Raw genomic sequence first — 26,365 nt, 5'->3', positions numbered from 1 at the left:
ATTGCTTGTTCCAATGAAATTTGTATCTTGGATTTATTTGTAAACCTTTGTTTGGGGTCAGACAATCAAGAAATATTTACTGAGTGCCAATTATGTACCAAAGCAAGGAGACATTATTAACTACTTGCTATAAATTCACTTTAAATTATTTCTATCTAGGATGTCTCTACAAATTTACATATGCTGTTCTCTACAAATAACAGATACTATTCCAAAATATAAAACAGTTGTTTTCTGAAATGAAAATATTTTATCAGCTAAATATAACTGCCATTTTCATGCCAACCAAATATACTTAGAAGAAAAAGACTTTTTAAAAAATTTTCTTTAGGCATTTTCCTGTTGTTTAGTAAGTCCAGTTCTATAGGTCCTTTTATTTAATATATATTAATAAAAATTCTGTTCTTACATCAGAATTTAAAAATGCAACAACGTCTGTGGCTAGCCATTAGTTCTTATAGTCTCAACAATTGAAGTTCCTAAATGATTTTATGTAGTTTGAGTGCTTTTACTCTGAAATCATTGGAATCTTATCTGCCAGTGATATGATTTTATTTTTGTAGGTGGCTATGCACCATTTCTTTCTTTGGCTGCCAGAGAAAGTACTTTTACTGTTGCTTCTAACACTGAGAATGCTGTTCCAGGTCCAGGATACTATAATGTTTCAGAAGCACAGGTAAATTTATAACAGTTATTGTAATTGTTTAAGTTAATAAAAATCATGCTTTCTTCCTTTAATAGACTATCATGTCAATTGTCATATTTTATTTTCCCTTTATATCATCTTTCTTCTTTCATTCTATGTTTTGTAACTGGAATAAGAGAAATATGTTCAATGTTGGATACCTGGTTGAGTGTTCTTCATTATTCTATGTATTCTATAAAACATAAAATATTGTTACATGCTTCATAGTCCTTGAGACTCTTGAATGAGAGAATAGGACTATTGAATTATGGCCCATGAAAGTTGTGCAAATTGTCAAGATATGTAGAAGAGGAATGGAAATAGAATGAAGGAATTGGTTTGTGTGACATACTCTAAAGCTATAGCTATTGCTATTTACTCATTTGTCTCCTATTTCTATACAGTCTTAAGAGTCTGTGATTAGAATCTTCTGTGGTGCATTTATATTAAGAAACAGTGGATGTAATTTTGATATTTTCATAATCATGGATATCATCTTCTACCCTTTCCACATAAATGTTGTATTTATACATAATGACTCCTAACTGACCCTACCAGACCTTTATTTCGCCTGTTGGAGGCCCAGATGCAGTTATTGATGCCTTGAATTTTGTGTTAGACTTTCTAAATGAATAATAGCAACCATTCTGTCAGGGGTTTTTGGTTATAAGCAATAAAATAGATTTTTAAGACAGATACTAGGTTTACAATAAAAGATTTACAGGAAAAGCACTTGATTGGCTCATAGACTTGAAGAATTGAACAATCAGGTCTTAAGGAAGGAAAGGACTAAGACAATTCTAGGTATTTCAGGAGTAGGAACTTCTGCACCATTCAATAGAGAACTGCCATTAGATAACTTAATTCTATAACTTCCTTCTATTCTTTTATGTGTGACTCCACTCAAGATTAAAATTCATAGTAAGGAGAATATGATTGGTCCAGTTTAATTATGGACCAATACCTGTAGATCCTGAGATGGAAGATCCTGCATTTGGAAGCTCCTTTAAAACCACCAAGTATGGAGGAGGTTTGATTTCCATTACATTTCTTCCCCTGACTGCCCAGTCTCTTCTCATGCACACAACACACATACACACAGTTATTCTTCCCATATATATAATTTATAAAATGCAATTATTTTCTGTATAATTTTCAAATATACCTTCCCAGAAGGAGCCAAATCAATGTCTAGCTGCTGCATTCAGAGATGTTGTGTCACTACCAAAAGATTCCTGGATTTCTAGATTAAAGTCATTTCTTCTTTTGTTCTTTTACATTTCTATTTCATTGTTTTGCAATCTATAGATTAAATGGTAAATATAACATGCTATATTATAAAGAAGTAGTTAGGAGTATAGGCTCTGGAGCTAGACTACTTAGATTCAAAATCAGTCTCTGCCACTTACTTAGCTGTGAGACTTAATCTTAACGACTTAATCTCTTTAGGCCACAGTTTCCTCACCTGTTAAATAAAAGTAATAACTTTATAGGCTTTTCTTAAGGACTAAGTATGTTAGTAAGCATTTAGATTAGTGACTGATTATAGTTAGCATTCAATAAATTTTAACCATAGTGTTGCCTTTTTACAGTAGAAAGGGGAAAGAAAGAAATGGGAAGTGAAAAAATGATATAGGAAGCAAGAAAATACAGGTGGGAATCTATTTTGTTTCTGTAACTGATCTTGCGGCTATTGGTAAATTAAGATATTTTATTACTCATTCTCTGTTCCCTATCTTTTCAACAAGGACTTTGTCTGGTGGAGTTCTTAGTTTGGCGGAGAGACCAGAATTTTCAGTTAAGAGAAATCTGAGTTCTTGGTTCTCAGGCTTGCTTCTCAGACCTTTAAATAAATTTATTCTTAGCGTTTTTACTGGGTGTTACAGTGTGAGGAAGCTCTGCTGGGTGTCTCTGTGTTCCATCCCACCATACTCTTCTGGGCTTTTATTAGTCTTGTTTTTCAGTCCTGCTCATGGTTAACCACCTCAGCCAATACACTAACCTTGTTATTTTGCTTTTTGCTTTATAGCATAAAGAGCCTGGAATGGTCAGTTGGTGGTCTTAACTTTCAATTCGGTGGAACATCTGTTGCTTCTCTCTGGGGTATTAAAACTTTCAGAATACTAAAGGTTAGAGGACAAAAAGCAAAAAATTCTAGTCATTAAATGTAATTATTAGAAGTGTCACTTCTGCTTACACTCCAGAGCCCTCATACCAGCATAGTATGGGTGTATTGGCTTGCTAGTCCTACACATAGTTCCCTTTTTAAAACTGATATGTAACTCCAGTATTCTAAGAGGGAAATGTAGTAAAATATACAAAAGGTAGACTTCAAGCTTGTTAAATATGGCAAGTGTCAGGATGTTGGAATATAATATTAATACTAATTTTAGTCAATTCCACATGTAAAATAATATAAAATGCAGTTTAGATAAAATTTCATCTTATTCCAAATTGGGTATATTTCTTGGATTTCAAGAATAAGAGATTAGAAAATATGCTTTTTTTTTTTTTGTGCAATGAAAGATCTAAGGAAAAAGAGTTCCAGTAGTCTCTATTTTTCTTCTTAAACTAAACAAATGCCAGAAGAAGATTGATTTCCTTGGTTTAAAAAATGATTTATGACTTATTTACTAAATTGCTGTTGTTTTTTTGGGGGGGGGGTAGTTTTAGGCTAAATTATTGCCAAACTATTAGAAGTTTAAGAAGTGTGAATTTATCACACAATTTAAAAAATAAAGTCCATTTCATTTTAAATGGATGGATTAGGAATCATGCTTTTAATGTGACATAGTTTACATATTCTGTAAATAATTAATATGGAGAATAAAGGGATAGCCTTATTGGAAATTAATGCAAGTATTTAATATTTTTTTTAAACTTTTCTTTGGAAGCATAGGTTGAAATGTTGCTTTCTATCAGCAAAACTTAGTAAATATTATTTAGAGACTTCAAGTAATAATTTAAAAACCCTAAAATGTAGGTTGTAGTTGTGAGGGCCTGCCTTCCCCGTAAAATGATAATAGCTGAAACTTTATAAAGCAGAACATTTAGAGTTGAAACTGTGCACCCAATTTGGACTTCTCTATTTCTCTGTATATCTTATGGTTATTTCAGTTTGGTTATGGTTTGTCACCACTATTCCAAAATTGGGGGTGGGGATGAGGTATACTTTTTGCCTTTACAGCTCTTGCCCAGTCATGGGCAAAATCACTTTTCCTTTGTTTCCTTTAGCATCTGAAGCATGTTAATTTTTTTACATGGAAGTTTGCTTAGTATACAAAAGAACATAAAGGAATTAAGAAAATAAAACAAGCAAAAGAATCAAGTTTACAAAATACAGACTTCTGATCCTTTGATAGATAATTAGCTTGTTAAGTCACATATCTTGTTCTGTTCATAATCCTGTTTCCTAGGATGAGTCCCACTACAGAGAGTCAGTACAAATTTTATTTATGTTTTCCGATCTTATTCTCTTTCAGTTTCTGACCTGTCTATGCATGGCAAGTACCATCTTGTTTCTTGCTACATGGAAATGGTTCTAGATGTGGAAATCTCTTTTGGGACTAGATAAATAGTTTCTTTTCTATATTTCATTACCTAGGCCTAGGAATTGATGTCCAAATTAGGTTTGATTTTTTATCTAAGAGATATATCTCACTAGAGCTGAATGATGGGATATCATATGAGATATGTAATATAGTATGTGGCCTCACCCTTAAGATGAAACTGCTCCTGTAATGTTGGGGGTTTGCTGATAATATAATAATTCATAAAATAACTAGTATGTAGACAAAAGCACAGTATGCAAGAAGTAGTAACACCATTTTCTCACAGATTTTCATGTAAATGTATAATTATTTAGTAATATGTTTTTTGAGTCACTTATTTGACATATGGCAGTTTCTTTTGTAGCCTCTTATAAAATCAGTAGATTGATAGTTATGAAATATGAATAATTTGAAAACATTTTCTGGTTAATTTGTACTATAGTTTAAAAATCCCATTAGATTGATTTTATTATAATCTGTAAAGGACTCAATATAAATTCAAATTGCAATTTAAATTGTAAGACCATAGAGACCATACACAATGATGGCTTTTGAAGAATTAAAATTCAAGGTCTTTTTTTTTTCACATGATTTAACTATATAACTTGTAATGTTAATTTTTTTTTCAAAATCATTAATCTATTATTATAGATCCAATCTCTTTAAACATAGAAATTCTGAACTTATTAAAACAGTAATCAAATAATGAATTGGCTAAGAATATAACATGACTTAAAAAAAATCTTATCTGGTCAATCAAATGCCAACTACTATTACTATGAATCATCTTTGGAATGATTGCACTATGACTGTTTAATAGAAACTAGTGTGATGGAATTTGACCTCAAATAAATGGCTATTATCTAGTTGATAATTTTCTGATTCTAGAGAATCCATTTATGTGGTATGGAGAGCAATGGAATAGTCCTCCCAGTGCTTTTTCTGCAGTAAACATGTTTAACACTAATCTGAGCATAAAACCAAGCTGTTGCCAATAAGCCTACATAAACATCCCTAGAAATGAACAAAATATTTTCATGAAAATAATTAGTTCAAAGCAAGCTTGGAAGGTTTGCTTTTTCCTTGCAATCTGAATACCAGCATTTTTAGCTCCTTTCAAAGGTACAGATTCTCCAGGGGCCTGTATATTTACACTCTTTATTCCTGTTCCACAGCTTTGGAGAATCCTATGTCTCTGATTTCTGTTTCAAAGCTGAGTTTTACATTCTCCTACAGTGTACAGCAAATTTTAGTTTGAATTCAGAGTTGTAACTGATAACCATCATTGTCATTTCTCTTATCCTCTTTTACTAGAACTATGTCTTCAATTAAGAGTCTTAACTTTCTCAGGTTGAGTTTTAAAACTATTTTTTCATATTACTATATAATATTTATTAAATAAGTATTAATGATAGTGTTTCTTTTAATTATTTTATAATTTTTTTTCCTCTTCAATTTAGTATAATATAAAAGGAGGCCATAGTCTACAAAATCGGGAGAAACGTTTTAAGAAGTTTATTTCCGACAGTCCAGGACCAGCGAGCTATGATCAATCTTGTCCTGGAACATTAAAGATCACGAAGAGAAAAGTACTAGGGGCCAAAGAGCATCTTCAATCTGTACGTTGTAATTTTAAAGTGTTTCTAATGACATTTCTTTAAGTTAAAATAAAATAGAAAAGGTTCAATGTTTTATGTGACGTTAAATACATTTAAAAAGCCTTACAATTACTGGATTTTGTTAACAAATGTCACCATGATAAAAATAAACTTAAAAACAATAATAAATAAAAAGCCTTACTATAAAGATTAGTAGGTTTATTAATATTCTACTGTAGTTATTTTATAATTAAATGAATACTCAATTTTATAAACTTTAGTTATTTTTTGTTACAAATAGATGGGTGAATTGGGTTACAAATGAATTGTATTTCTTACTATGGATTACAGTCAAAAAATTTAAATCTCATTATGCTAAGGTATGGATTTAGAAAATGAATTGCTAGGTCGTGGAGTATGTCCATGTTGAAGTTTACTAAATACAGATCCAAGATCCCTCTCTACAATTCTGAAATCCAAAAAAACTCTAAAACCACTTTTCCCATAAATTTGTAACAAAGTCCTTTGGCAGTGAAAATGAACCTAAAACTAAGGCTATTTGAAGTCTATAATTAACCCATTTAGTGTAAAGATTCATGTTTCACTGTAGAAAGATCAATATGTTGAGAGTAGAATGCTGCTCCAAACTCATTGGGAGTGGTAATGTAAAAATGTTCTCTTCACCTTTTACCTTTCAAACAAACAAACAAGAATTTCAAACACACCTGGTCTCAAAGGTTTTCAGTAAGAATTTGCAAACTTATGTACCAAAAGGCTCTCCAAATTGGCTGAACTAATTTACACTTCTACCAGCAACGAGAGAGCTTTTTCCCCCATTTTGCCCAGACTTGATATAGTCAGACTTAAAAAGTTTTGCCAATCTCATCAGTGAGAAAACACATCTTGTTGCTATTTTAATTTGTACTTCTCTGGTTATTGAAAAGGATAAACAGATTTTCTTATGTGTATTGGCCATTCGGATTTCCTCTTTTGGGAACTGTTTATATGACTCTTTTTTTTTTTTTTTTGACAATTCAACAGTAAGTCATATATATTTTGCATTGTATGTTCACTGCCCATAGTTAGATTTTTTTCTGTTGCCATGTATTTGCCCCTTTTACCTCATCTACCTCCCTCTTCCTTTCTCCCTGCTGGTAACGACTAGTCTGTTGTCCATGTCCATGAATCTCTGTTTGTTTATCATATTTGTTTGTTGCTTTTAGAGTTATGTCCCACATATAAATGTATCATGTAGTTTTCAACTTTTTCTCTCTGGCTTATTTTGCTTAGCATGATTATCTCAAGGTCCATCCATGTTGTCGTAAGTGGCAGTACATTATCTCTTCTTATAGCTGAGTAAATTCCATTGTATGTATGTACCACAGCTTCTTTATCCAGTCATCTATTGTAGGACACTTGGTTGCTTCTGTATTCTGGCCATATGAATAATGCTGCTATGAATATTGGTGTGAAAATATCTTTTCGGATGTGTTTTCAAGTCTTTGGGGGTAAATACCCAGTAGAGGGATTGCCGGATCACATGGTAGATGAATTCTTAGTTTTTTGAGGAACCTCCATAATGTTTTCCATGGTGGCTGTACCAGTTTGCAGTCCCACCAGCAGTGTATGAGGGTTCCTTTTTTGCCACATCCTCTCCAACACTTGTTATTACTTGTCTTGTTGATAATAGCTATTCTAACAGGTGTGAGATGGTATCTCATTGTAGTTTTGATTTGCATTTTCCTAATAGCTAGTGATGTTGAGCATCTTTTCATATGTTTGTTGGCCATTTGTATGTTTTCTTGGGAGAAGTGTTGGTTCAGATGCTTTGGCTATCTTTTAATTGGATTATTTTGTTGTTACTGAGTTGTATGAGTTCTTTGTATATTTTGGATGTTAGGCCTTTATCGGAGGCGTTGCTTGCAAATATCTTTTCCCATTCAGATTGTTGTCTCTTTACCTTGTTGATGGTTTCTTTTGCTGTGCAGAGCTTTTTAGTTTGATATAGTCCCATTCATTTATTTTTGCTTTCTGCCCTGATTCCTGGGCTCTGCCACTGAGTGGAGTGCACAGATCTCTCAGGCAAGGCTATTCAGGGATCCTGCTGTACCTTCTCCCCTCTCTCTCCTCTGCAGGGAGCTCTGGCTTCGAGAAGCAGCTTCTTTGTTCCTCTCTATCTACTGCCAGACTCCCAACTTCCCTGGTTCTGACCTCTGGTAGTTATGCGCAGATCACTTGTTCAAACTTGCTTGTGTGCACGGTGAGTGTTTTTTGTTGAGTTTTAGATGTTCAGCTTATTGTTATTTCAAGGAGAGAGAACTGGGACATTCTTATTCCACCATGCTTCAGAGGTCACTCAGTTAAAAGTTAAAAACTTTCGTTTTTAACTGTATTAACATCTGACTTACTTTTTGCTTTTGTTAAACCTATAGTTACTTCCAATGTCTATGGTGGATAGAAAGTAAGGGAGATTTTAGAAGCCACCTGAATGGTTTACATATATATATATATATATATATATATATGAAACTCTGTTTAAGTACTGTTAATAAAATAGCAAAATTTAAAACATGATTCCTGAAATAAAAAAGCTTAAAATTTAGGTGGGAGATATATATAGACAGCTAACTAATGTAAAATGAAATTTGATAGGTGCTAATTGAATGACCATGTAATTAAATGTCATAGGAGTGTAAAGGAAGATTACTGTATTATGGGAAAGAATAATTTATAGAGGATTTTTAGAGGAGGTTGGCTTTGAAGAATATCCATTTTAGGCATGGAGAGCCACGTGGTTGAAGATAGAGAAGTGGGAGCTTTTGGAGGACAATGAGATTATTTTGACTGGAATGAAGAATTTGTATAGGGTCTGGCAGGTAATATGTTTGTAAAAGTATGTTGGTGTTATATAAATAATTTTTATACCAAAGGCCTACCACTTAATAAATAATATAATCTAGCGGATTTTGGCCATGGTTTAATTTGAGTGTTTCTCTTGCCATATTTTACATAGTTCATATTAATTAAGTTTGAATTAGTTTTTTGATTGTTTAGGAAAATATATTTTAGGGTTTGGTGCTCGGTTGAATAATGTCAGTGCAATGACAATGAGGTTGTTTTATAAGCTGATATTTAAATATCAGCTCTTTCATGTGTGGAGACAAAATAAATATCTATGTACTCATGCAAGAGTTTATCAGACATTTTTGGAGTGACTGTACCAGACATGGTAGGCACTGATAATATATAGGAGAAAAATCACTGCTCCCTGGGATCTATAATTTTAACAGGAAAGTAATGAATGAAATTCAATACCAAAAAGTTGGTGAAATGATCTCTTAATAAACATACATCATAATAAAGTGTTTACTAGTAGCTCAAAGGAGAGAGTTTTTGGAGGGGTTAGGGATATCACAGTCGAGCTGGATCTTGAAGAATAAGTTACTAAGTAGTTAAAAAAATAGGAAAAAACACTGACAGAACACCATGCGAATAAAGATATTGTATTTAATGGCATGGTATGTTCAGAGAAGAACAAAGTTCTTTGGACTATTTGGAGTATAGGAGTATAAGGGAGAGTAGTAGTAGGAATAAGGGCTAGAGAAAGAGGTAGAGGGTATATTTTGGAAAGACAACTTCATGCAAATAATTTTTGAGAGTAGTGAATGGAAGGGAAGCCAGTCAATACTTTCCTGTTTAATTTGGTAATCAGTCTCATTAAGTATCACTGAAACTACTTAATAGTTGTCTCTAATGTTAAAAAATTCAGCTAATGATAGTATGTTAATTACATGATTATATATTAGGCATGTATACACTCAACTATAGCATTTATTTAGAATGTATAGAGGATCAATATATTCTTAGTAAGGAATTTTCCAAATAACTAAGTCATTTACTTGTCTGTATTTTATTTGATATATTTTATACTAGTATTTCTAATATATGGTACTCCTTCATGTTTTTATTTAAATTATAAAATATTATCCATTAAAGGAAATTTTGAAAATAAAATAATCACCCTAAAATTCCTGACTCTAACATTGATATTGTATTAATTTTTGCATAGCTTTTCTCAGTATTAAATTATATATGTGTATGACACATATATAATTTATACACATATATAATTTCACATAACTTACATTGCTATAGTCATAAATTCAGTTTTACATTTTATTTTTTATTTTGATTCAGCATTAAATCATAGACATTTTCCTTGCCACATGGTCTGCATAATTAGGATATTTATAAAGGGCACCGGTAATATGGTGATAAGTCAGTAGCTGGGAGGGAATGAAGTCAGGAAATGTTACAGAAAATGTAAAGTTTGTTTTTGCCTGGCAGATCCTGTGATAGCATAGGTAACCAATTTGGCCTATTTTTTGTTGTGACTATAGGAATGAATACCTGTTTTTTGAATCAGTAATAACTTTCTTTACTAAGGAAGATAAATAACTGAGCCAAGTGAAAGATTCTTTGCCTCTTAAGGTAAATTTAATAGTAATCGTACATATTACCTTGATTTACTTGAATGCCCTCCTTTAAATTATTTTTATAGAACAAACTTTTTTGTTTTATATTATGAAACTCATTAAGTCAACATTTAATAGTTGCCTTTTAGTAAATTTAAATATTTGGTTCTTCATTCCTTCTCCTCTTGCCTTCGAGTAAATAAAATAAACTGTTTTCTTACAGAAAATTTCAAAGGCACCTTCAGTTTCCAGAAGTGTTTATGTTCCTTCAATTCCTTGTGGACGGTCATATGGTTATCATATTAATGAGGATGACAGTATTATAAAACATTTTCCACCTGCTAGTGACAGCACATTAGGTCCAGCATACTATAAACCTCAATTTGTAAGTATATTGCATTTCATGTTGACAGTTGGAAGATTATGATTACACATATTTAGTTAATGTAACACTAATTGCAGTAACAAATAGATCTCCAAATCTTAGTGGCTAAATACAACAAATTAGTTTTTCCTCATTTATATGAGCATTCCTTGTTAAGAGACTTCTATGTAGATATTCAGGCTTACTCTAGCTGTGTTACTATCATCTTCCAGGGCTTTGGAGTCATCTGCATCCAGCTGGCAGAAGGGGAAAGAGGATGGAGGACTACTAGTGAGAAGTTTTTGTGGGCCAGGCTTGGGAGTTAAAGCTCTGTCACATGGACACACTTAACTGCCAAGGAGGCTAGAAAATATAGCCTAACTTTATCTAGGAAGAAGAGGAAACAGGTTTAACTCACTAGAAGGCTCTGCTATAATCTATAATCATATGCAGTACATAGATATTCTTTTCCTGAATTGGAAAGTGAAAGAGAACAATTTATTTACAAGAGAATTTGAGTCTGATAGTGTATTATTTATTTCACAAATGATTATAAAAAAGATAAGGAGATTCTCTTCGATTAAAATATCAAATATATCAGATTTATCTCATCCAGGTTTGAACCAAAATTTTATTCAGCTGGTTGAAATGTATGAGTTATCCATGAATATAGATAATAAATATAGATAGATGATATGTCTGGTTTTACTTAATTATAAGACTAAAGTACATAGTGCTTTGAACCTGTTTTTTTCTTTTATACTTTTATGAGATCTGAAAGAAGTAATCCTAGTGAGCAAAATGGCAAAAATTAAGCGTAGATTTAAGGAGAGGCTGACAAGTCACGTTGGGCAGAGAATAAGTATTCTCAGGATTTGGCTTGATCTTTGCTCTCAATACTCCATAGCTTTTTGTTTGTACATGTCTCCACCTTTGAGCGTTGGCTCAAGCACCTTCATAAACCATTTGGTTTGTGGCAGTAGGTATACAGAGGTATTTTCGGGTCTTAGATCTGCAGAATTGATAAAATGTTTTTCTTAAAATACTTTTACTTTATATAATTATACATTTTAATAGTACAAACATAATATATCTGTATCTTTCATTACGTGTAACACAAATAAAATTTTGTCACACTTGAAGTAGCTATATTTTAAAATAAATGTATCATTACAATTATTACCCTATTCAGTTTCCTTTCCTTTTGCCAAAGTAAACACTAAATCTTTATTACATACATGAATAACAATGTATATTGTTGTCTGATTTAAAATATGTAAGTAAATGGTATCACCTGGTATGTAGGTTGCGTACTGTTTCACTTACTGTTATATTTTCTAGATTTAACCATATAAATGTATTAGATGTAATTCATTCATTATTTCTAGTTAATAAGTTTACTTTTTAAAAATAATTTTAAATTTTGAAGTAGTTTCAAGCTGATAGAAAAATTACACAAAGAATACAAAGAATTCTCATATACCATTCACTCCAGTCCTGTGGTTAATACTTTATCACATCTGCTTTATCATTTTTTCTCCCTATACATTTATATTATTATTATTATTTGACATTGAATTTTATTTACATTAGTATCAGGTGTAGTGGTTCACAGCATAGTGGTCAGACATTTATATAATTTATGAAGTGATCGCCTGATAAGTCTAGTACCCATCTAGCTCCATTGTTACTGCATCGTTACTAACTATATTCTCTATGTTATGCTTTACATCCCCATGACTATTTTGTAACTACAAATTTGTGCTTCTAATCCCTTCACCTTTTCACCCAGCCCCCCAAGTCCCCTCCTATGTGGTAACCATAGATTTATTGTCTGTATCCATGAGTCCGTGTCTGTTTTGTTTGCTCGTTTATTTTGTTCTTTAGATTCCACATATAAGTGAGATCATACGGTATTTGTCTTTCTCTAACTTATTTTACTTAGCATAAAACTCTCTAGTTCTATCCATGTTGTCTCAAATGATAAGGTTTAATTTATTTTTGTGGCCGAGTAATATTCCATTGTATATATGTACCACGTATTCTTTATCCAGTCGTCTATTCACAGATGCTTAGGTTGTTTCTGTATCTTGACTGTTGTAAATAATGCTACAGTGAATAAAGGGATGCATATATCTTTTCAAATTAGTGTTTTGGATTTTTTTGGATAAATCCTGAGAAGTGGAATTGTGGGGTCATAAGGTAGTTCTATTTTTAATTTTTGAAGAACCTTCATACTGTTTACATAATGGCTGCGCCAATTTGCATTCTCACCACCAGTGCATGAGGGTTCCCTTTTCTCCATATCCTCACCAAAACTTGTTGTTTGTTGATTTATTGATGACGGCCATTCTGATGGGTGTGAGGTGATATCTCATTGTGATTTTAATTTGCGTTTCTCTGATGATTAGTGATGCTGAGCATCTTTTCATATATCTTTTGGCCATCTGTATGTCCTCTGGAGAAGTACCTACTTAGGTCCTCTGCCCATTTTTTAATTGGATTGTGTTCTCTTTTGTGTTGAGTTTTATGAGTTCTTATAAATTTTAATTATTAACCTCTTATTAGATATATCCTTGGCAGATATCTTCTCGCATTTAGTAGGCTGTCTTTTTGTTTTGTTGATGATTTCCTTTGCTGTGCAAAATCTTTTTAGTTTGATATAGTTCCATTTGTTGATTTTTTTTTTCCTTTGGTTTCCTTTGCCTAAGGGAGCTATATAAGAAAAAAATATTACTAAGAGCAATGTCCAAGAGTTTACTGCCTATGTTTTCTTCTAGGAGTTTTAGGGATTGGGTCTTATATTTAAGTCTTTTATCCATTTTGAGTTTATTCTTGTATGTGGTACAAGAAGGTGTCTAGTTTTATTTTTTTTGCATGGATATGTTCAGTTTACCTATATAATTTATTTCATAGAGTGTCTTTACCCCATTGAATATTCCTGCCTCCTTTGTCATAGATTAATTGATCATATAGGCATGGGTTTATTTCTGGTCTCTCAATTCTGTTTCATTGATCAATGTGTCTATTTTTATGCCAGTACCATGCTGTTTTGATTACTATAGCCTTGTAGTTTAGTTTGATATCAGGTAGTGGGATACCTCCAACTTTGTACTTTTTTCTCAAGATTACTGTGGCTATTTGGGGTCTTTTGTGGTTCTATATAAATTTTAGAATTATTTGTTCTAGTTCTGTAAAAAATTTCATCGGTATTTTGATAGATATTGCTTTGGGTAGTATGGACATTTTAATTATGTTAATTCTTCCTATCCATGAGCACAATATATGCTCTATTTATTTGTATTCAATTTCTTTCTTCAGTGTCATATCTTTCTATGTACAGGTCTTTTACCTTTTTGGTTAAGTTTATTCCTAGGTATTTTATTTTATTCTTGATGCAATTGTAACTAGGTTTGTTTTCTTAATTTTTCTGATAGTTCATTATTGGTGTGTAAAAATACAACTGATTTCTAAATATTGCTACTTTACTGAATTCACTTATCAGTTCTAATAGTTTTTTTGGAATCTTTAGGATTCTCCTCTCTTTATAGTTTGATGTCATCTGCAAGTAATGATAGTTTTATTTCTTTCTTTTCAATTTGAATGCCTTTTATGTGCATAAGTGTTTACAGGGGTTATATTCTCATCTTTAATTGATTATCATTATGTAATGTCCTTCTTTGTCTCTTATTTTAGCCTTCGTTTTAAAGTCTATTTTGTCTGATATAAATGTTGCTAACCCTGCTTTTATTTTCATTTTCATTTGTATGAAATATTGTTTCTGTTCCTTTACTTTCAGCTATCCTGTGTCTTTTGATTTGAGCATTTAATCCATTTACATTGCAAGTGGTTATTGATAAGTATATAGTTATTGCCATTTTAGTATTCATATTTATATTTTTTATTTTCCACTTCTTCTTAAAGAAGCACCTTAACATTTCCTGAAATACTGGTTTGGTGATGATGATCTCCTTTAGCTTTTTCTTGTCTGGAATATATACATATATATATTTTTATTAAGCATTTTGAGAATACATTTTAGATGATCCTCCTTACCCCTAAATACTTCAGTGTAAATTTCCCAAGAATAACACATTCTCTTTTATAACCACAATTATCAAAATCAGGAAATTTTTATTTATATAATACTGTTATCTAATCAATATCTTTTGAAAATCTTGATTATTATCTTAATAGTCTTTAAGCAAAAAAGGAATTTTGATCTGGAGTACAATCTGGTATTACACGATGAATTTAGTTTTTATGTGTCTTTAGATTCCTTTAATTAGAACTGTTCTTAGTCTTTCTCTTTTTTTTTTTGTAACCTTGAATGTTTGAAGAGCACAGGCTATTAATTCTATAGAATATGTCTCAATTTTGTGTTTGTTTATATTTTCTCATGATTAGAATACGTTTATACATTTTTGCAGGAATACTGTGGAAGTGATACATCCTCAATGTATGATATAAAAAGGCACAGATGTCTCTTTATTCTGTAATTGGTTATGTTAACTTGAGGTGGTATCTTCCAGTTTTATCTACTGTAAAATTACTATTTTTTAAAATTGATAAATATTTTAGGGGAGTTACTTTAAGAATATATAGATATCCTTTTCCTCATCAAACTCTCACTAGTTGAAACATCTATTGATGATGCCCGAATTAGTTTTACTGTGATGTTTATCAAATGGCGGGCGATTTACTAATTCCATCTTTTCTTTAAAATTATATGTCAGCACTTTACTTTAAATGAGAACTTTATCTTCTTCCCCATTTATGTATTTATATTAGTATGGATTCATGAATTTACTCAAAGGGTTATAATTGATTACTCTCATCATTTATTTTGAGGTTTAAATTACCTCAACTTTGAACCTTGGGAGCCCTTTCAAGCTGCTCCTTGTTTCTTTGACATATCCCATTATTCTTTGAGCATTTCCTTACCCTTTGGCACAATAAGATGTTCCAGGTTCTCTTCGTTGTTTTCCCTACTCCAGCCTTGGAATTAGCCATTTCTTCAAGGAGCCCTATTTCCACTTAGTGAAGAATGGTATTTCAAATCGCATCAGTACACTAGGAACATGCATTGCTACCTAGATGTCATTGCTTCTAGGCCATCTTAATGGACAATTAGAAATCTGTACTTATTTCTTCTCTATCTGTCTGTTAAAAACTTTGAGCTTATACCGATACCTCCAATTCTAATCCAACACCATGGATTTATTTTAGTCATTCCTTTCCATATTTGAACTCCCTTCTCTCACAGTGAAAAACCTGGTTCCCATTATCATCAATTTATTTACTTATTTACTTAATCTTGTAAAACACTGAAAGTAGTTACAGAATTGCTATCCCATCACCGCAAAAAAAAACAGACTTAAGAAGATATAAAGCTCTTTCCTCTAGGTGACCTTGAGGCTCTTCACTAGTAGTAAATGAAGGCTAAGGCAGACTTTAAACTGCCTACTTGAGTGTTGAAAGTGTACCTCAACACATTGACAACACCTCTGCAAAGGTTGGAGATTTATTGGTTTAAGGCATTTAAGAAAACCTCTATCCAATCATTACCTGACTGTTTAGCTAATCAGCCTGAGAAATCAGCTGACACACATGAGAGAAAATACAGAATTTAATGAATTAGTGCAGGAAAATCACCAAATAAACAAACAAAAAAAACTCTCTTGGGGTAGGAGGAAATTCTGATTTCCAGAGTTGCCACATTATATCAAATGTCCAGTAGTCAACAAAAATACGAGCCATGCAAAGAACAAGAAAAAATATGGCTTAAACAATTCTCTCATTACTGTTAACATATCTCGAAGTGTTGTTCTTGCTTTAAAATTATATTTTTATATATAGCATTTTTTAATTTTAGAATAGTATGTCATTTATTAGAAGGCCAGAATAATCCCTCCAAGCTTCCCTTGATGTATAAAACCTTTTCACATATGAATAAACATTACCTTAGCATAAAATGTGTTTTCTTTCTGATTAAAAATTATTTATAGAAAACAGATGTAAGAAGAAAATTTATCCCACAATTTTAATAGGTCCAATTATTTGATGACTTATTTTAGTAATTATCCAGTCAATCCAACTTGTATTTATTAGAATAAAAATCTCGATCTACTTTAAGAAAACATGTAAGGACATAGATTTCTATATCAAAGACATAGTTTTTAATATTCAAGAAGATCCAACAAAGTTTAATTTGAGTTGGATCATGATATATTCTGAAATATCCATCTTGACTTTGAGAAAACTAGAGGTAGGGTAGCAAAACTCAATAGCCGAAGGCTTTGTTTTCTTATTTTTCCTGCAGAAAAAAAGAAACAGCACAGGTTTCTCATTGATGGCTGTGAAGTTGATACTGTAGTAATGTTAATTCACATCTTATCCAAATTTCTGATAATTCTGTTTTCTTTAGCTGTTTTTTGAGATAATACTATATGTGGGCTCAGATTCCAGATGTGAATATTAATAGAAAATTAAGAAAATAATCCAAGGAATGGGTAATAATTGTGGTTCTTCCCTGAACTAGCCAATAACATCTGCTGAAGGTATCTTATATAGTTTAAGACTCTAGGCAACAAATGATAAGTTTTAGCTGTATTTAATCTGTAAAGAGAAATTCATATATAAATTATTTTGTATAATGTTTTAAATGATAAAATTTAGCTTCTCTCTCTCTCTCTCTTTTTTTAGATGAGCCCAAGTAATCATTAGACATTTACTTTTCAGAGGTGAATTTTGTAAGCAAAGTTTGCAGTTGGAATTATGACACTGATGTATTTGCTAATGAGAACATGCTGGGAACTACCTGTGTGCTGCCACACTGGAAAGCAATCCATTAGTGTTTAAATTGATGCATGTTGGACTTTTAATTCTTTATTAGTGTTTAAATTGATGCATGTTGGGACTTTTAATTCAAAGCAGGTTATAGAAAAGACTTGGGGAAAAGTTGCATAGCCCCTTCTTCATTCATTTCATTGTCATTGGGTGTGACAGTAATTCTTCAAGTTACATTACAACATTCGCTTAAAACAATTCAGCTTCATGCTGAGTTTACTTCAATTAAGTCATATTTATTTGCTAATGATTTTCCAAGTTGACAATGACCTTGAAGTTGGTATCGTTAATATTTCTTGACATAAAGAGAGTATGATTTAGAAGGAAGAGTGTATCAATTTATTCTTCATTTTTTTGTCTGTATTTTTAAAAGGCTTTTAAATTGAATTTGAGATTGAACATTTACCTAAGTACTGCAGAGATTAGTGAGTTAAATGCTTTTCAATTCTCATGATTAAAATAAAATGAATTTTATTGTGTATGCATGAAAAAGATTTTGCTAAAATCTCAAATGGTGTGTGTGTATGTGTATGCATCATCTTTTCTTCTACTGGATTACTTTAAGAATTGTTAAACAGTTGAACCAGAAAATCACAATAATGTAAATGAACCTGAAGAAAACTTTTTGGACATAATTCTGCTCAAGGTCCTGAAATTCTGTGCTAAAAGAATTAATATAAAACCTTAATATGTATTTTTTAGGCTATCACAATATGATATAAAAGATGATTTATCAAAATACTGTTTTAAAATATTGTTTTTTTTCCTTTACAAACCTATAGGCTATAGTCTAGATATTAGATATGCTTCTGTCTGAAATATATAAAATATCTAACGTATCTATTATGACTGTATTAGAACAGAGTTCTACATTTGTGTACTTCACTAGTAATTATACCTAAAATCTGCACAATTATGAAATTCTGCTTCATTTCTAAGTAGAAAGAAAGTATAACATGGATGAGGAATTTTATTCTTTCTGCCATCAAAGCTGTATACATACTTTAAAACCATGGCTATATCGGGAAATCCCATTTGAAAGGTGGTTTAAAACACTTACTTTAGCAAAAGAAAGTGTTGTGTGGCCTGGCAGTCTTTCTTTTCCTGAAGCTAGGGTACAGCAGTCTTTGGAGTGCCACTGACCCAAAGGAACAGGCTGCTTTTCAGCTACTCTAGTGGATGCCATGGTTTCTTCCAGTACTCCTCTGCTACCATCTGCTGCTCTGCGGGACATGTCAGGCTGTGCCATTTTTCTGTGTTACTCTGCTAGGTGTTACAGTATTTGTCTCCGTTCTCTAGACCCAAAGCCTCTGGATGATCTAACTGCCTTATTTCCTTCTGTGTGATACTCAGGAGTGCCAAAGCAGTGTATATACACCATGTGTTAGAGAGATTGGTAGGATAGCTCTTTCCATTTTTATTCATAGCTCTGTTCTAGGACTAAAAAGGTCTGGGCTTGGGAATCATGTATCATCTAGACAACCTACTTATAATAGTAATAGGACTACTACTACTACTGTCTTACTTTGATATAGTGCTTTATAGTATTTTAGCTTCAAAGGGTGTTAAACCTAAATGTCCATAGTGAAGAGGAGAAAATACCTCTCTGCTCTTTTTATAATTCATTAGAGGGACTTGCATATCAATAATATAAGCACATTGAGACCATTTACAGAACTGGAAATATTCTTCGTGGAAATAAGGATTCTTTTTATTTACGTAACAAGTTTTCACAGGCTTCATTAGATTGTAAGTAAAAAGAGAATCACAATTATGTCGATAACTCAAATGTATTTATGTTGTCTCCTTCTATTGTTGTGGAGGATCTCTAGCCTTCTACAAAGTTCTCCTTTCCAGATGTTTCTAGAAGTCCTCAGGAGCTGTCTCATCCGTGCTCCTGAACAAGTCTGTTTTCCGTGAGACAGCTGCTGCGCCACCAGACATCTCAGTCTCCTGCCAGATGGTGCTCTCTGCTGGGCGTTTCCTGCAGTGTGCTTATCGCAGCTAAAACTGCCTGCTGAGTTGGGCGAAGTTGAGAGGATAATGCTCTTCTTTCTTTGTGTTATACTCTACTAATGAGGTCTAAAAGTGGGGCTGATTTTTATCATTATTTTAATGAAACAGGTATTTTAGATTTTTCGTAGCCCCTTTGCATTTTACAAGACACAGGCATAAGTCCAATGGGGACTGTCTGTTAGAAGGCAAATTCAGTCAACAAAAAAACAGTGTTTAGCATTGCCACTCTTGACACTAAGATTTTCTTACTGAGTGAGGTCATGACTGGCTGCTTCTCGTAGGATTAGTTTTCACATTCACTTTTTGGTTGGTTTGCTCTATTGGTTCACCAGACATTCCAAAACATGTCTGAATCTTACTTGGGCATAGCTGGTAACTCTCTGTTTCTCTCAGCTCTAACATCCTCTACCACCCTAAGCAAGGAACAAGCAAGGGGATTTACTAAAATCAAAGCAAGGGAAACCTTCAGAGAAACTATGATTTCATTTCTCTATGTGATTGCATCTATGAAAAAAAAAAAGAATCAGCAAAAGTCTCATTTCATTTCACTTCATGCAAACATTGAAGTTCTGTCAGGGATTGTGTTGGCCTCTGTTTAATTCTTTAAGATCAAGTGGGTGTATAGGAAAAGTTCGTTTTATTGTGTTTGCATTTTATAACATATGAGGGCTAGTCATTAGTGGTAAGTTCCAGGAAGTAAAAAGCATATTCACATAGGGAATTTTAGTGCTGTGCCACCTTCTTTTTGGATTTTGTTCTGACAATCCAAAGCTTTCTGGGGTGGTGCCTTTCTAACTAGAAAGTCTGCCCTCATTAGGGGCTAATGTGCTTCTAACCTAAATCCCACCATCCATGCAAAGAATAGAGTGGGTATTAGCATTCTCTTTCATCACTTCATGTAATGGCACTGGTGCAAATCTCCAAAGGTATTAGTAGTTTTGAGAACTGCTCGCTACTTACTACCTAAGATTCCATTCTTATTGTCTTTCTGGGGACATTAATAAGGCATGGCTGATATTCCTTTTACATGTAGTGATGTCTTTTTCTGGTTCTAGTCTGCTATGCTCTATTTTTCAGAAATTCCTCAAAGTTTTGGAATGTGAATGATACTTTCTCTTAGTTTCCAGCACTGATAATTTCTGTCAATTTTATATAATTAAAAAAAAATGTGGGAAGGGGGCAGATATGGGTTTACTTAACCATTTAACATGGAATTATACTTTTTATCACAAATATTGCTATTTATTTTATTATTATTGTTGTTTATAATCGTAATAGAGGTTGGTTCTACAGTTCTAGAATGGTAATAGACACCTAGAACAACTGACACACTGTTTAATGCAGTTAAACTTTAAGTTTATGTTGTGGGGATTTTATTTGGTGTCATATATGTTGTTTTAATAATTCAAAATTATTTTAAAACTATATTTTTATAAATGTGAATTAAAAATAAATTAGACTAGAGTTTACTTTTAGTAAAAAAGTAAGTTTATTTTAAAATATTCTTAAATGATTATTCAATTTAGAATGTATATGTCAACAAGAGAGAATTCTTATAAGAGAAGCTACTCTTCTTGTGTTACACTTTATTATTTTATTAGTTTTTAATGAAACAAGATGCTTTAACTTATCTAAAGTGAACTTTTTAATAGGTCATACTTAATTTTGACTTCTATTGTAGTGGTTATAAAGGAAAAATGATCAAATTCTCATGTCACAAATAATTTCTTTGGCATTTAAAGGACTGATCTTGACTTCAAGCATGATTGGTAAAATAAAATGGGTATGGTGTTTAATTTATTGTCATATATTTATTACTCTTTGAAAACTTTATAATATGTTATGGCTTTAAATACCAGGTAATTAAAAGCTATCTAATATCTTCTGGTTGTGTTTGAATTTTAATTATTTTCTTGAGATTAATACAATTTCTATTTAAGGTCATTTTTAGTAGGTTTTCCCATTCCCTAAATCATACAATTTGCCTTCCTCTTTTTTTTAAATGTCGAGGCGCTCATTTTCTTTGCCTTAAGATTTTAGATTGCTGAATGTATTGCCAAGAACAAAGCTGTTCATATTGGTGAGGATATGCTAAAACTAGAGGCTCTTCTCTGGGAATGCTGGCTGACTCAGGAGTGGAATGGGGCACAGCAGTAATAATTTACCTTGAGATCTTTCAAGGAAGACTAGCATTTACCAGTGAAACCCCTTGACTAAGGTTATACTTGCTTTAGATTTAGACTTAAATATGGATAAACATTGTTTCGTGACTTACATAAATTATGTCTTCCTTTTTTTTTTTTTTTGTTTAAATAGGAGTTTTCTAATGCAACTTTGAAGTACAAGGGAATACATTTTGGCAACTCTTTGGGAAGACCAGAATTACCTACACAGTCAGGGCCTGGTCCTGGACAGTATGATATAGTCCAGTAAGTAGGAAAAAAAAAAGTAAATAAAAGTATACCTTTAGTATAATTTTTGACTATTAAGTATTCTAATACTTTAGTGTATGCTGTTATGAAAGGAAAGCTAGTATAAAATCTCCTAGAAGTAGTGTATTTTGTAGTAACCTATTTGAAAACTATTGCTTTTTGTGAGCCAGATCCTGTGCTGCCTGGCTTTACATGTATTACATCATTTAATCGCCACAAATCTCTGTGTAGTTACTGTTGTTATACCTATTTTGTCAGTGGAAAATGCAAGGATCGAAGAGAATAGCATATTCCAAATCATGTGGCTATTAATTGGCAGGGCTAGACTTTAACTGAGGCCTGTTTGATTACATAGCCCATGTATCTAAGTACTAAAATATACTGTCTTTAATTATAAAAGAGACAAAAGATCGGAGAAAATATAAAAGAAAACGACCCAGCATTATTCATCTTGTCCCTAGCACTGGTGTCCATTCTTTTGACTACATGATAGATTTAGAAGGTGTTCTCAATGTGGATCAGAGCCATAACCTTAGGTTGGAGATAATAGTAAAATTTAACTAGGAAATACATTTCTGGTAAAATAACACAGTCTTTATTATCTCCTGCTCCTCCTTTATTATCTCCTGCTCCTACATGGGCCCATCGAAGACAAAACTGAGTCACAAATACAATGTTGTCTTCAGAAACTACTACTCCTTTTCATCATTACATTTTTTAAAATAGGGTCCATGCTGTTTACCTGATGTTTTCTTTCAGAGAATGAGTTTTCTCACAAGAAATACCACAGTGATTACCTATCCAATTTGCTAGACACATTCAGACATCTATATACCAGTGGTGGTATAGCTTAGACTCTTGGACCTCCCTGCTACTGCTAAATGTAGTAACAGAATAAAAATAATAAAACATATCCTTGTTTTTGGGGAATTTATACTCTATTCTATTGTCCTTTTCATTTTTCATTCTCCTAATATGAGATATACACCTTATATTTTTATTCTTTTAGTTACATGTATATTTAGCTTAATGGGGTCTAAACTTAATATCTTTGTTATTCTTCCAAACAAAAGTCTATCTAATGTTCTAACTCTACTCATGCCTTTGACATATGATTTTGTTATTCAGTATTCTAACCTTATCCTCACCTTATTTCAGTTTGGCTGGTTTGCTTATAGGTCTCTGGGAAAGACCAGCCTAAATGATATGTGACCCTTCTGGTATCCCCAAAAGAAATTTGTTATCCATGAAACTATTTGAGATTTTAAAAGCAAGTTCACTTATTGAATTTTCTGTGAAAAAAAAAAAAAATCAGTGGAATCAGCATATATCAGTGAACTGCAGTGTTAAATGCATATTTAAATTATAGCAATGTCAAAGAAAATAATTGCCATTATGTAATGTAAGTGTTTGTTTTTATGTTTTTCTATTATCTGCTTTTTTATCTGCTTATGTTAAAGATAATTCACTGGAAATGTGTAATATAACATTTAAAAAAGCTCTGTTTAAGAAAGAAGAAAATAATAGTATAGTCAGTATAGCTTATTTAAATATAGTCTTATAATAATAATAATAGCTAACAGTTATTGTGTACTTATTATGGGCCATGTATAGCACTTAACATTTCCTATATATTATCTACTTCAATCATGACAACTTTGAGAGTTGTTTATTACTATTTCCAATCAGGTCAGGAATCTAATCTGACCATTTGAGAAGTTAGGTGATTTGTGTGAGGTCACACAGCTAGAAGGTAGCAATGCTAGGATTCACATCAGGCTGTCTGACTCTAGAGATTGGGCTCTTAATCACTGTGTAGTTTCTTATTCTTTCTTGAGGTTGTATAGATTTCAGTGAAAATAAGCTTCCCTTTCATTTTCAAAGATCTTTATACTCTTTTCCTGATTATTTATAATATAAATAGCATAGGGCTATTTTCCCTATTTAGTAATAATTGAAATACTAAGAGATTTGAAATTTTAAAGAATTTTTATCATAAATAGAATGCACAGGAAACTTTTGGTAGCTTTTTAAACTCATGGCATAAATCCCATATTCTGTTTTTGTTTTAGAGTCATAATAAATCTGTTCTAATATTAGGTTTATTATAATGCTCTGAATTGGAAATGTAGAACTAACCAAGATAAATGAATACATTATACAAAATTTAGAATATATTGGCCTAATACACTGAGACTTTATTATTGTATACATTTTAAAGCAGAAAATGTTGGTGTAAAAGTATTCTTTTGGCTTATATAAACATTTAGGTATTTGAAATTGTGAACCCTTCAATTTCTTTTTTTAATTTTCTGAAGGAAGAAGACACCACATTATGAAAATATTAACATCAAGAAAGATCAACGGAAGAATTATTGCTCACATATACCACGATTTTATGAAGTAATAATGTTGCAGGAGGAAAAAAAGGTAAGTTGAAAAGTAGGTATTTCATCTACTTTCAACATTTTAAGATCATTGAACCTTATGACAAGGTTAAAGTACTCCTAGGTGTACTGTGCCTGGTAGCTTGTTGTCACTCAATGAATATTGTGGAAGAAATTGTACTTTAAATCTTCGTCCAGTGATCACTGTCTCTGCCTGAACACTCTTATGATAAAGAACTGACTAACTCTCTGGTGTCTTGTTTCAGTAGTGGGCAACTCTGTTTCTTACAATTTCCTTTCTAAACTGACTTAAATTTATCTGCCTGTTATCTACTTATTCTTTCTTTTCCTATGACTTCTTTTCAATCTTTAAAACAATCTCTTCTAGAAAGGATAAATATGTTCAAAATATCTTCGATTATTCTCATTATTTTGAAGAGGGATCTAGGGATCCTCTTCAGTTTGTGAATCTCTCACTCTTTAAAAAACATATGTTACTAGAACCATACATAATATTCTTGATGTAGTCTGATTAGTACCTGGTAAGATTTTCATCTTCCTATTCTAGATAATGTATATTTGTTAATATAAAACCCAAATTCTATTAAAGTGTTTTTTGTAGGTATTTTTCAGTTTACTCATTTGGAACTTGCATGCAAATAAAACCCTGATTTTTTCCCCCCCCTTCGGTATATTATGTTTAAACTTAAAAACTTGAAGATTATAGGATAACATTTTTAAAATAGATCTATTTGGAGTAAGGATAAATGATTTTCAGTTGAAAAATCAATAACTTACATTAAGAATTGTTGGCCTCAGAAGCATGATTTCCCATGTTCATTTTAATTTTTCCTTCGAGATCTGTAGAGTCTGAACAAACTTCTAGAGAAAACCAGCCTTTACATGCATGTCTGTACACAAACCAAATGCAGTGGGTGTCCTTATAGAACTCTTTCATGCCCTGGAGGAAATTTTTCCTTTGGAAACTCCACAACGATTCTTAGTCACCTAAAAAGACCTGAGCAAGGGTCAGCAAAAGCTTACTGGACAGCGCCAGAACTGTGATGCAAAGTGGGGAACCAGTAGGGCACAATGGGTCTTTGCTTGACCCTAGGACAGAGTCCAGGTTTGTAGTGTGGTCCTCGTGGGCTTCCTCGGAATCTTGTCACACTATGGCAAATAAATGTTGACGTAAGCCAAAGTGCGGTTCTTATAGATATCAAGATTACTGATTCTTGTAGACAATACTACTGTGTAAGTCTTACATTGTGGGTCTTGTTTTTTGATCCACTCTGATGAACTGTCCTTTAATTTGTGCATTCGGACCATTGACATTCAATGATTATTGATATAGTTGTAATAATAACTACTATATCCCTTACCGTTTTCTATTCGATGAACTTTATCCTTGTTCCTACCTTTTTGTCCACTCTTTTTCTGCTTTTTGTGGTCTTAATCGAACATTTATATGATACCATTTTTTCTTTCTTTCTTAGCATTTAGCTATCTATACTTTTGTTTTTTTACTTTTTAAGTGTTCTAGAGTTCAATATTGATTTACAACTAATATCAATCCATTTTCAATTAATACTATACTACTTCACGAGTAGTGTGAGTGCCTTGTAATAACAAAATAATCCTAATTCATTGCTTCTGTCACTTGTATCATTGCTGTCATTCATTTCACTTATATATAAGCATACATAAACACATATATGATATATATCAATATATATAGACATACATAACCAAATCCATTGTTGCTGTTATTTTGAGCAAATTATTATTTGTTAGATTGATTAAGAATAAGAAAAATAAGAATTTTTATTTTATCTTACTTATTCTTGCTTTGACGCACACCTGAATTTTTGTCCTACATTATTTTCCTTCTCTCTAAGGCACTTCTTTTAACATTTCTTGCAAGGCAGGCCTACTGGCAACAAATTCTCTCAATTTTTGTTTGAGAAAACCTTTATTCCTCTTTCACTTTTATTTTTCTATTTTTATT

The 26,365-nt window shown here is 32.1% G+C and overlaps 1 protein-coding gene across 1 annotated transcript in view; it reads left to right on the top strand.

The window, feature by feature from the left end:
• STPG2 (sperm tail PG-rich repeat containing 2) overlaps nucleotides 1–26,365 on the top strand; it is a 464,008-nt gene that overhangs the window by 7,420 nt on the left and 430,223 nt on the right. The window contains exons 3-7 of the mRNA XM_039845754.1: nucleotides 564–676; nucleotides 5,697–5,855; nucleotides 10,533–10,694; nucleotides 21,855–21,967; nucleotides 24,289–24,400. Of these exons, the coding sequence (XP_039701688.1) occupies nucleotides 564–676; nucleotides 5,697–5,855; nucleotides 10,533–10,694; nucleotides 21,855–21,967; nucleotides 24,289–24,400 (659 nt within the window). The remainder of the gene's footprint in view (nucleotides 1–563; nucleotides 677–5,696; nucleotides 5,856–10,532; nucleotides 10,695–21,854; nucleotides 21,968–24,288; nucleotides 24,401–26,365) is intronic.

The sequence above is a fragment of the Pteropus medius genome, unplaced genomic scaffold (genome assembly GCF_902729225.1).
Source record: "Pteropus medius unplaced genomic scaffold, Ma_sr-lr_union100, whole genome shotgun sequence".
Taxonomy (NCBI): domain Eukaryota; kingdom Metazoa; phylum Chordata; class Mammalia; order Chiroptera; family Pteropodidae; genus Pteropus; species Pteropus medius.
This window is presented reverse-complemented; position numbering and strand designations above follow the sequence as displayed.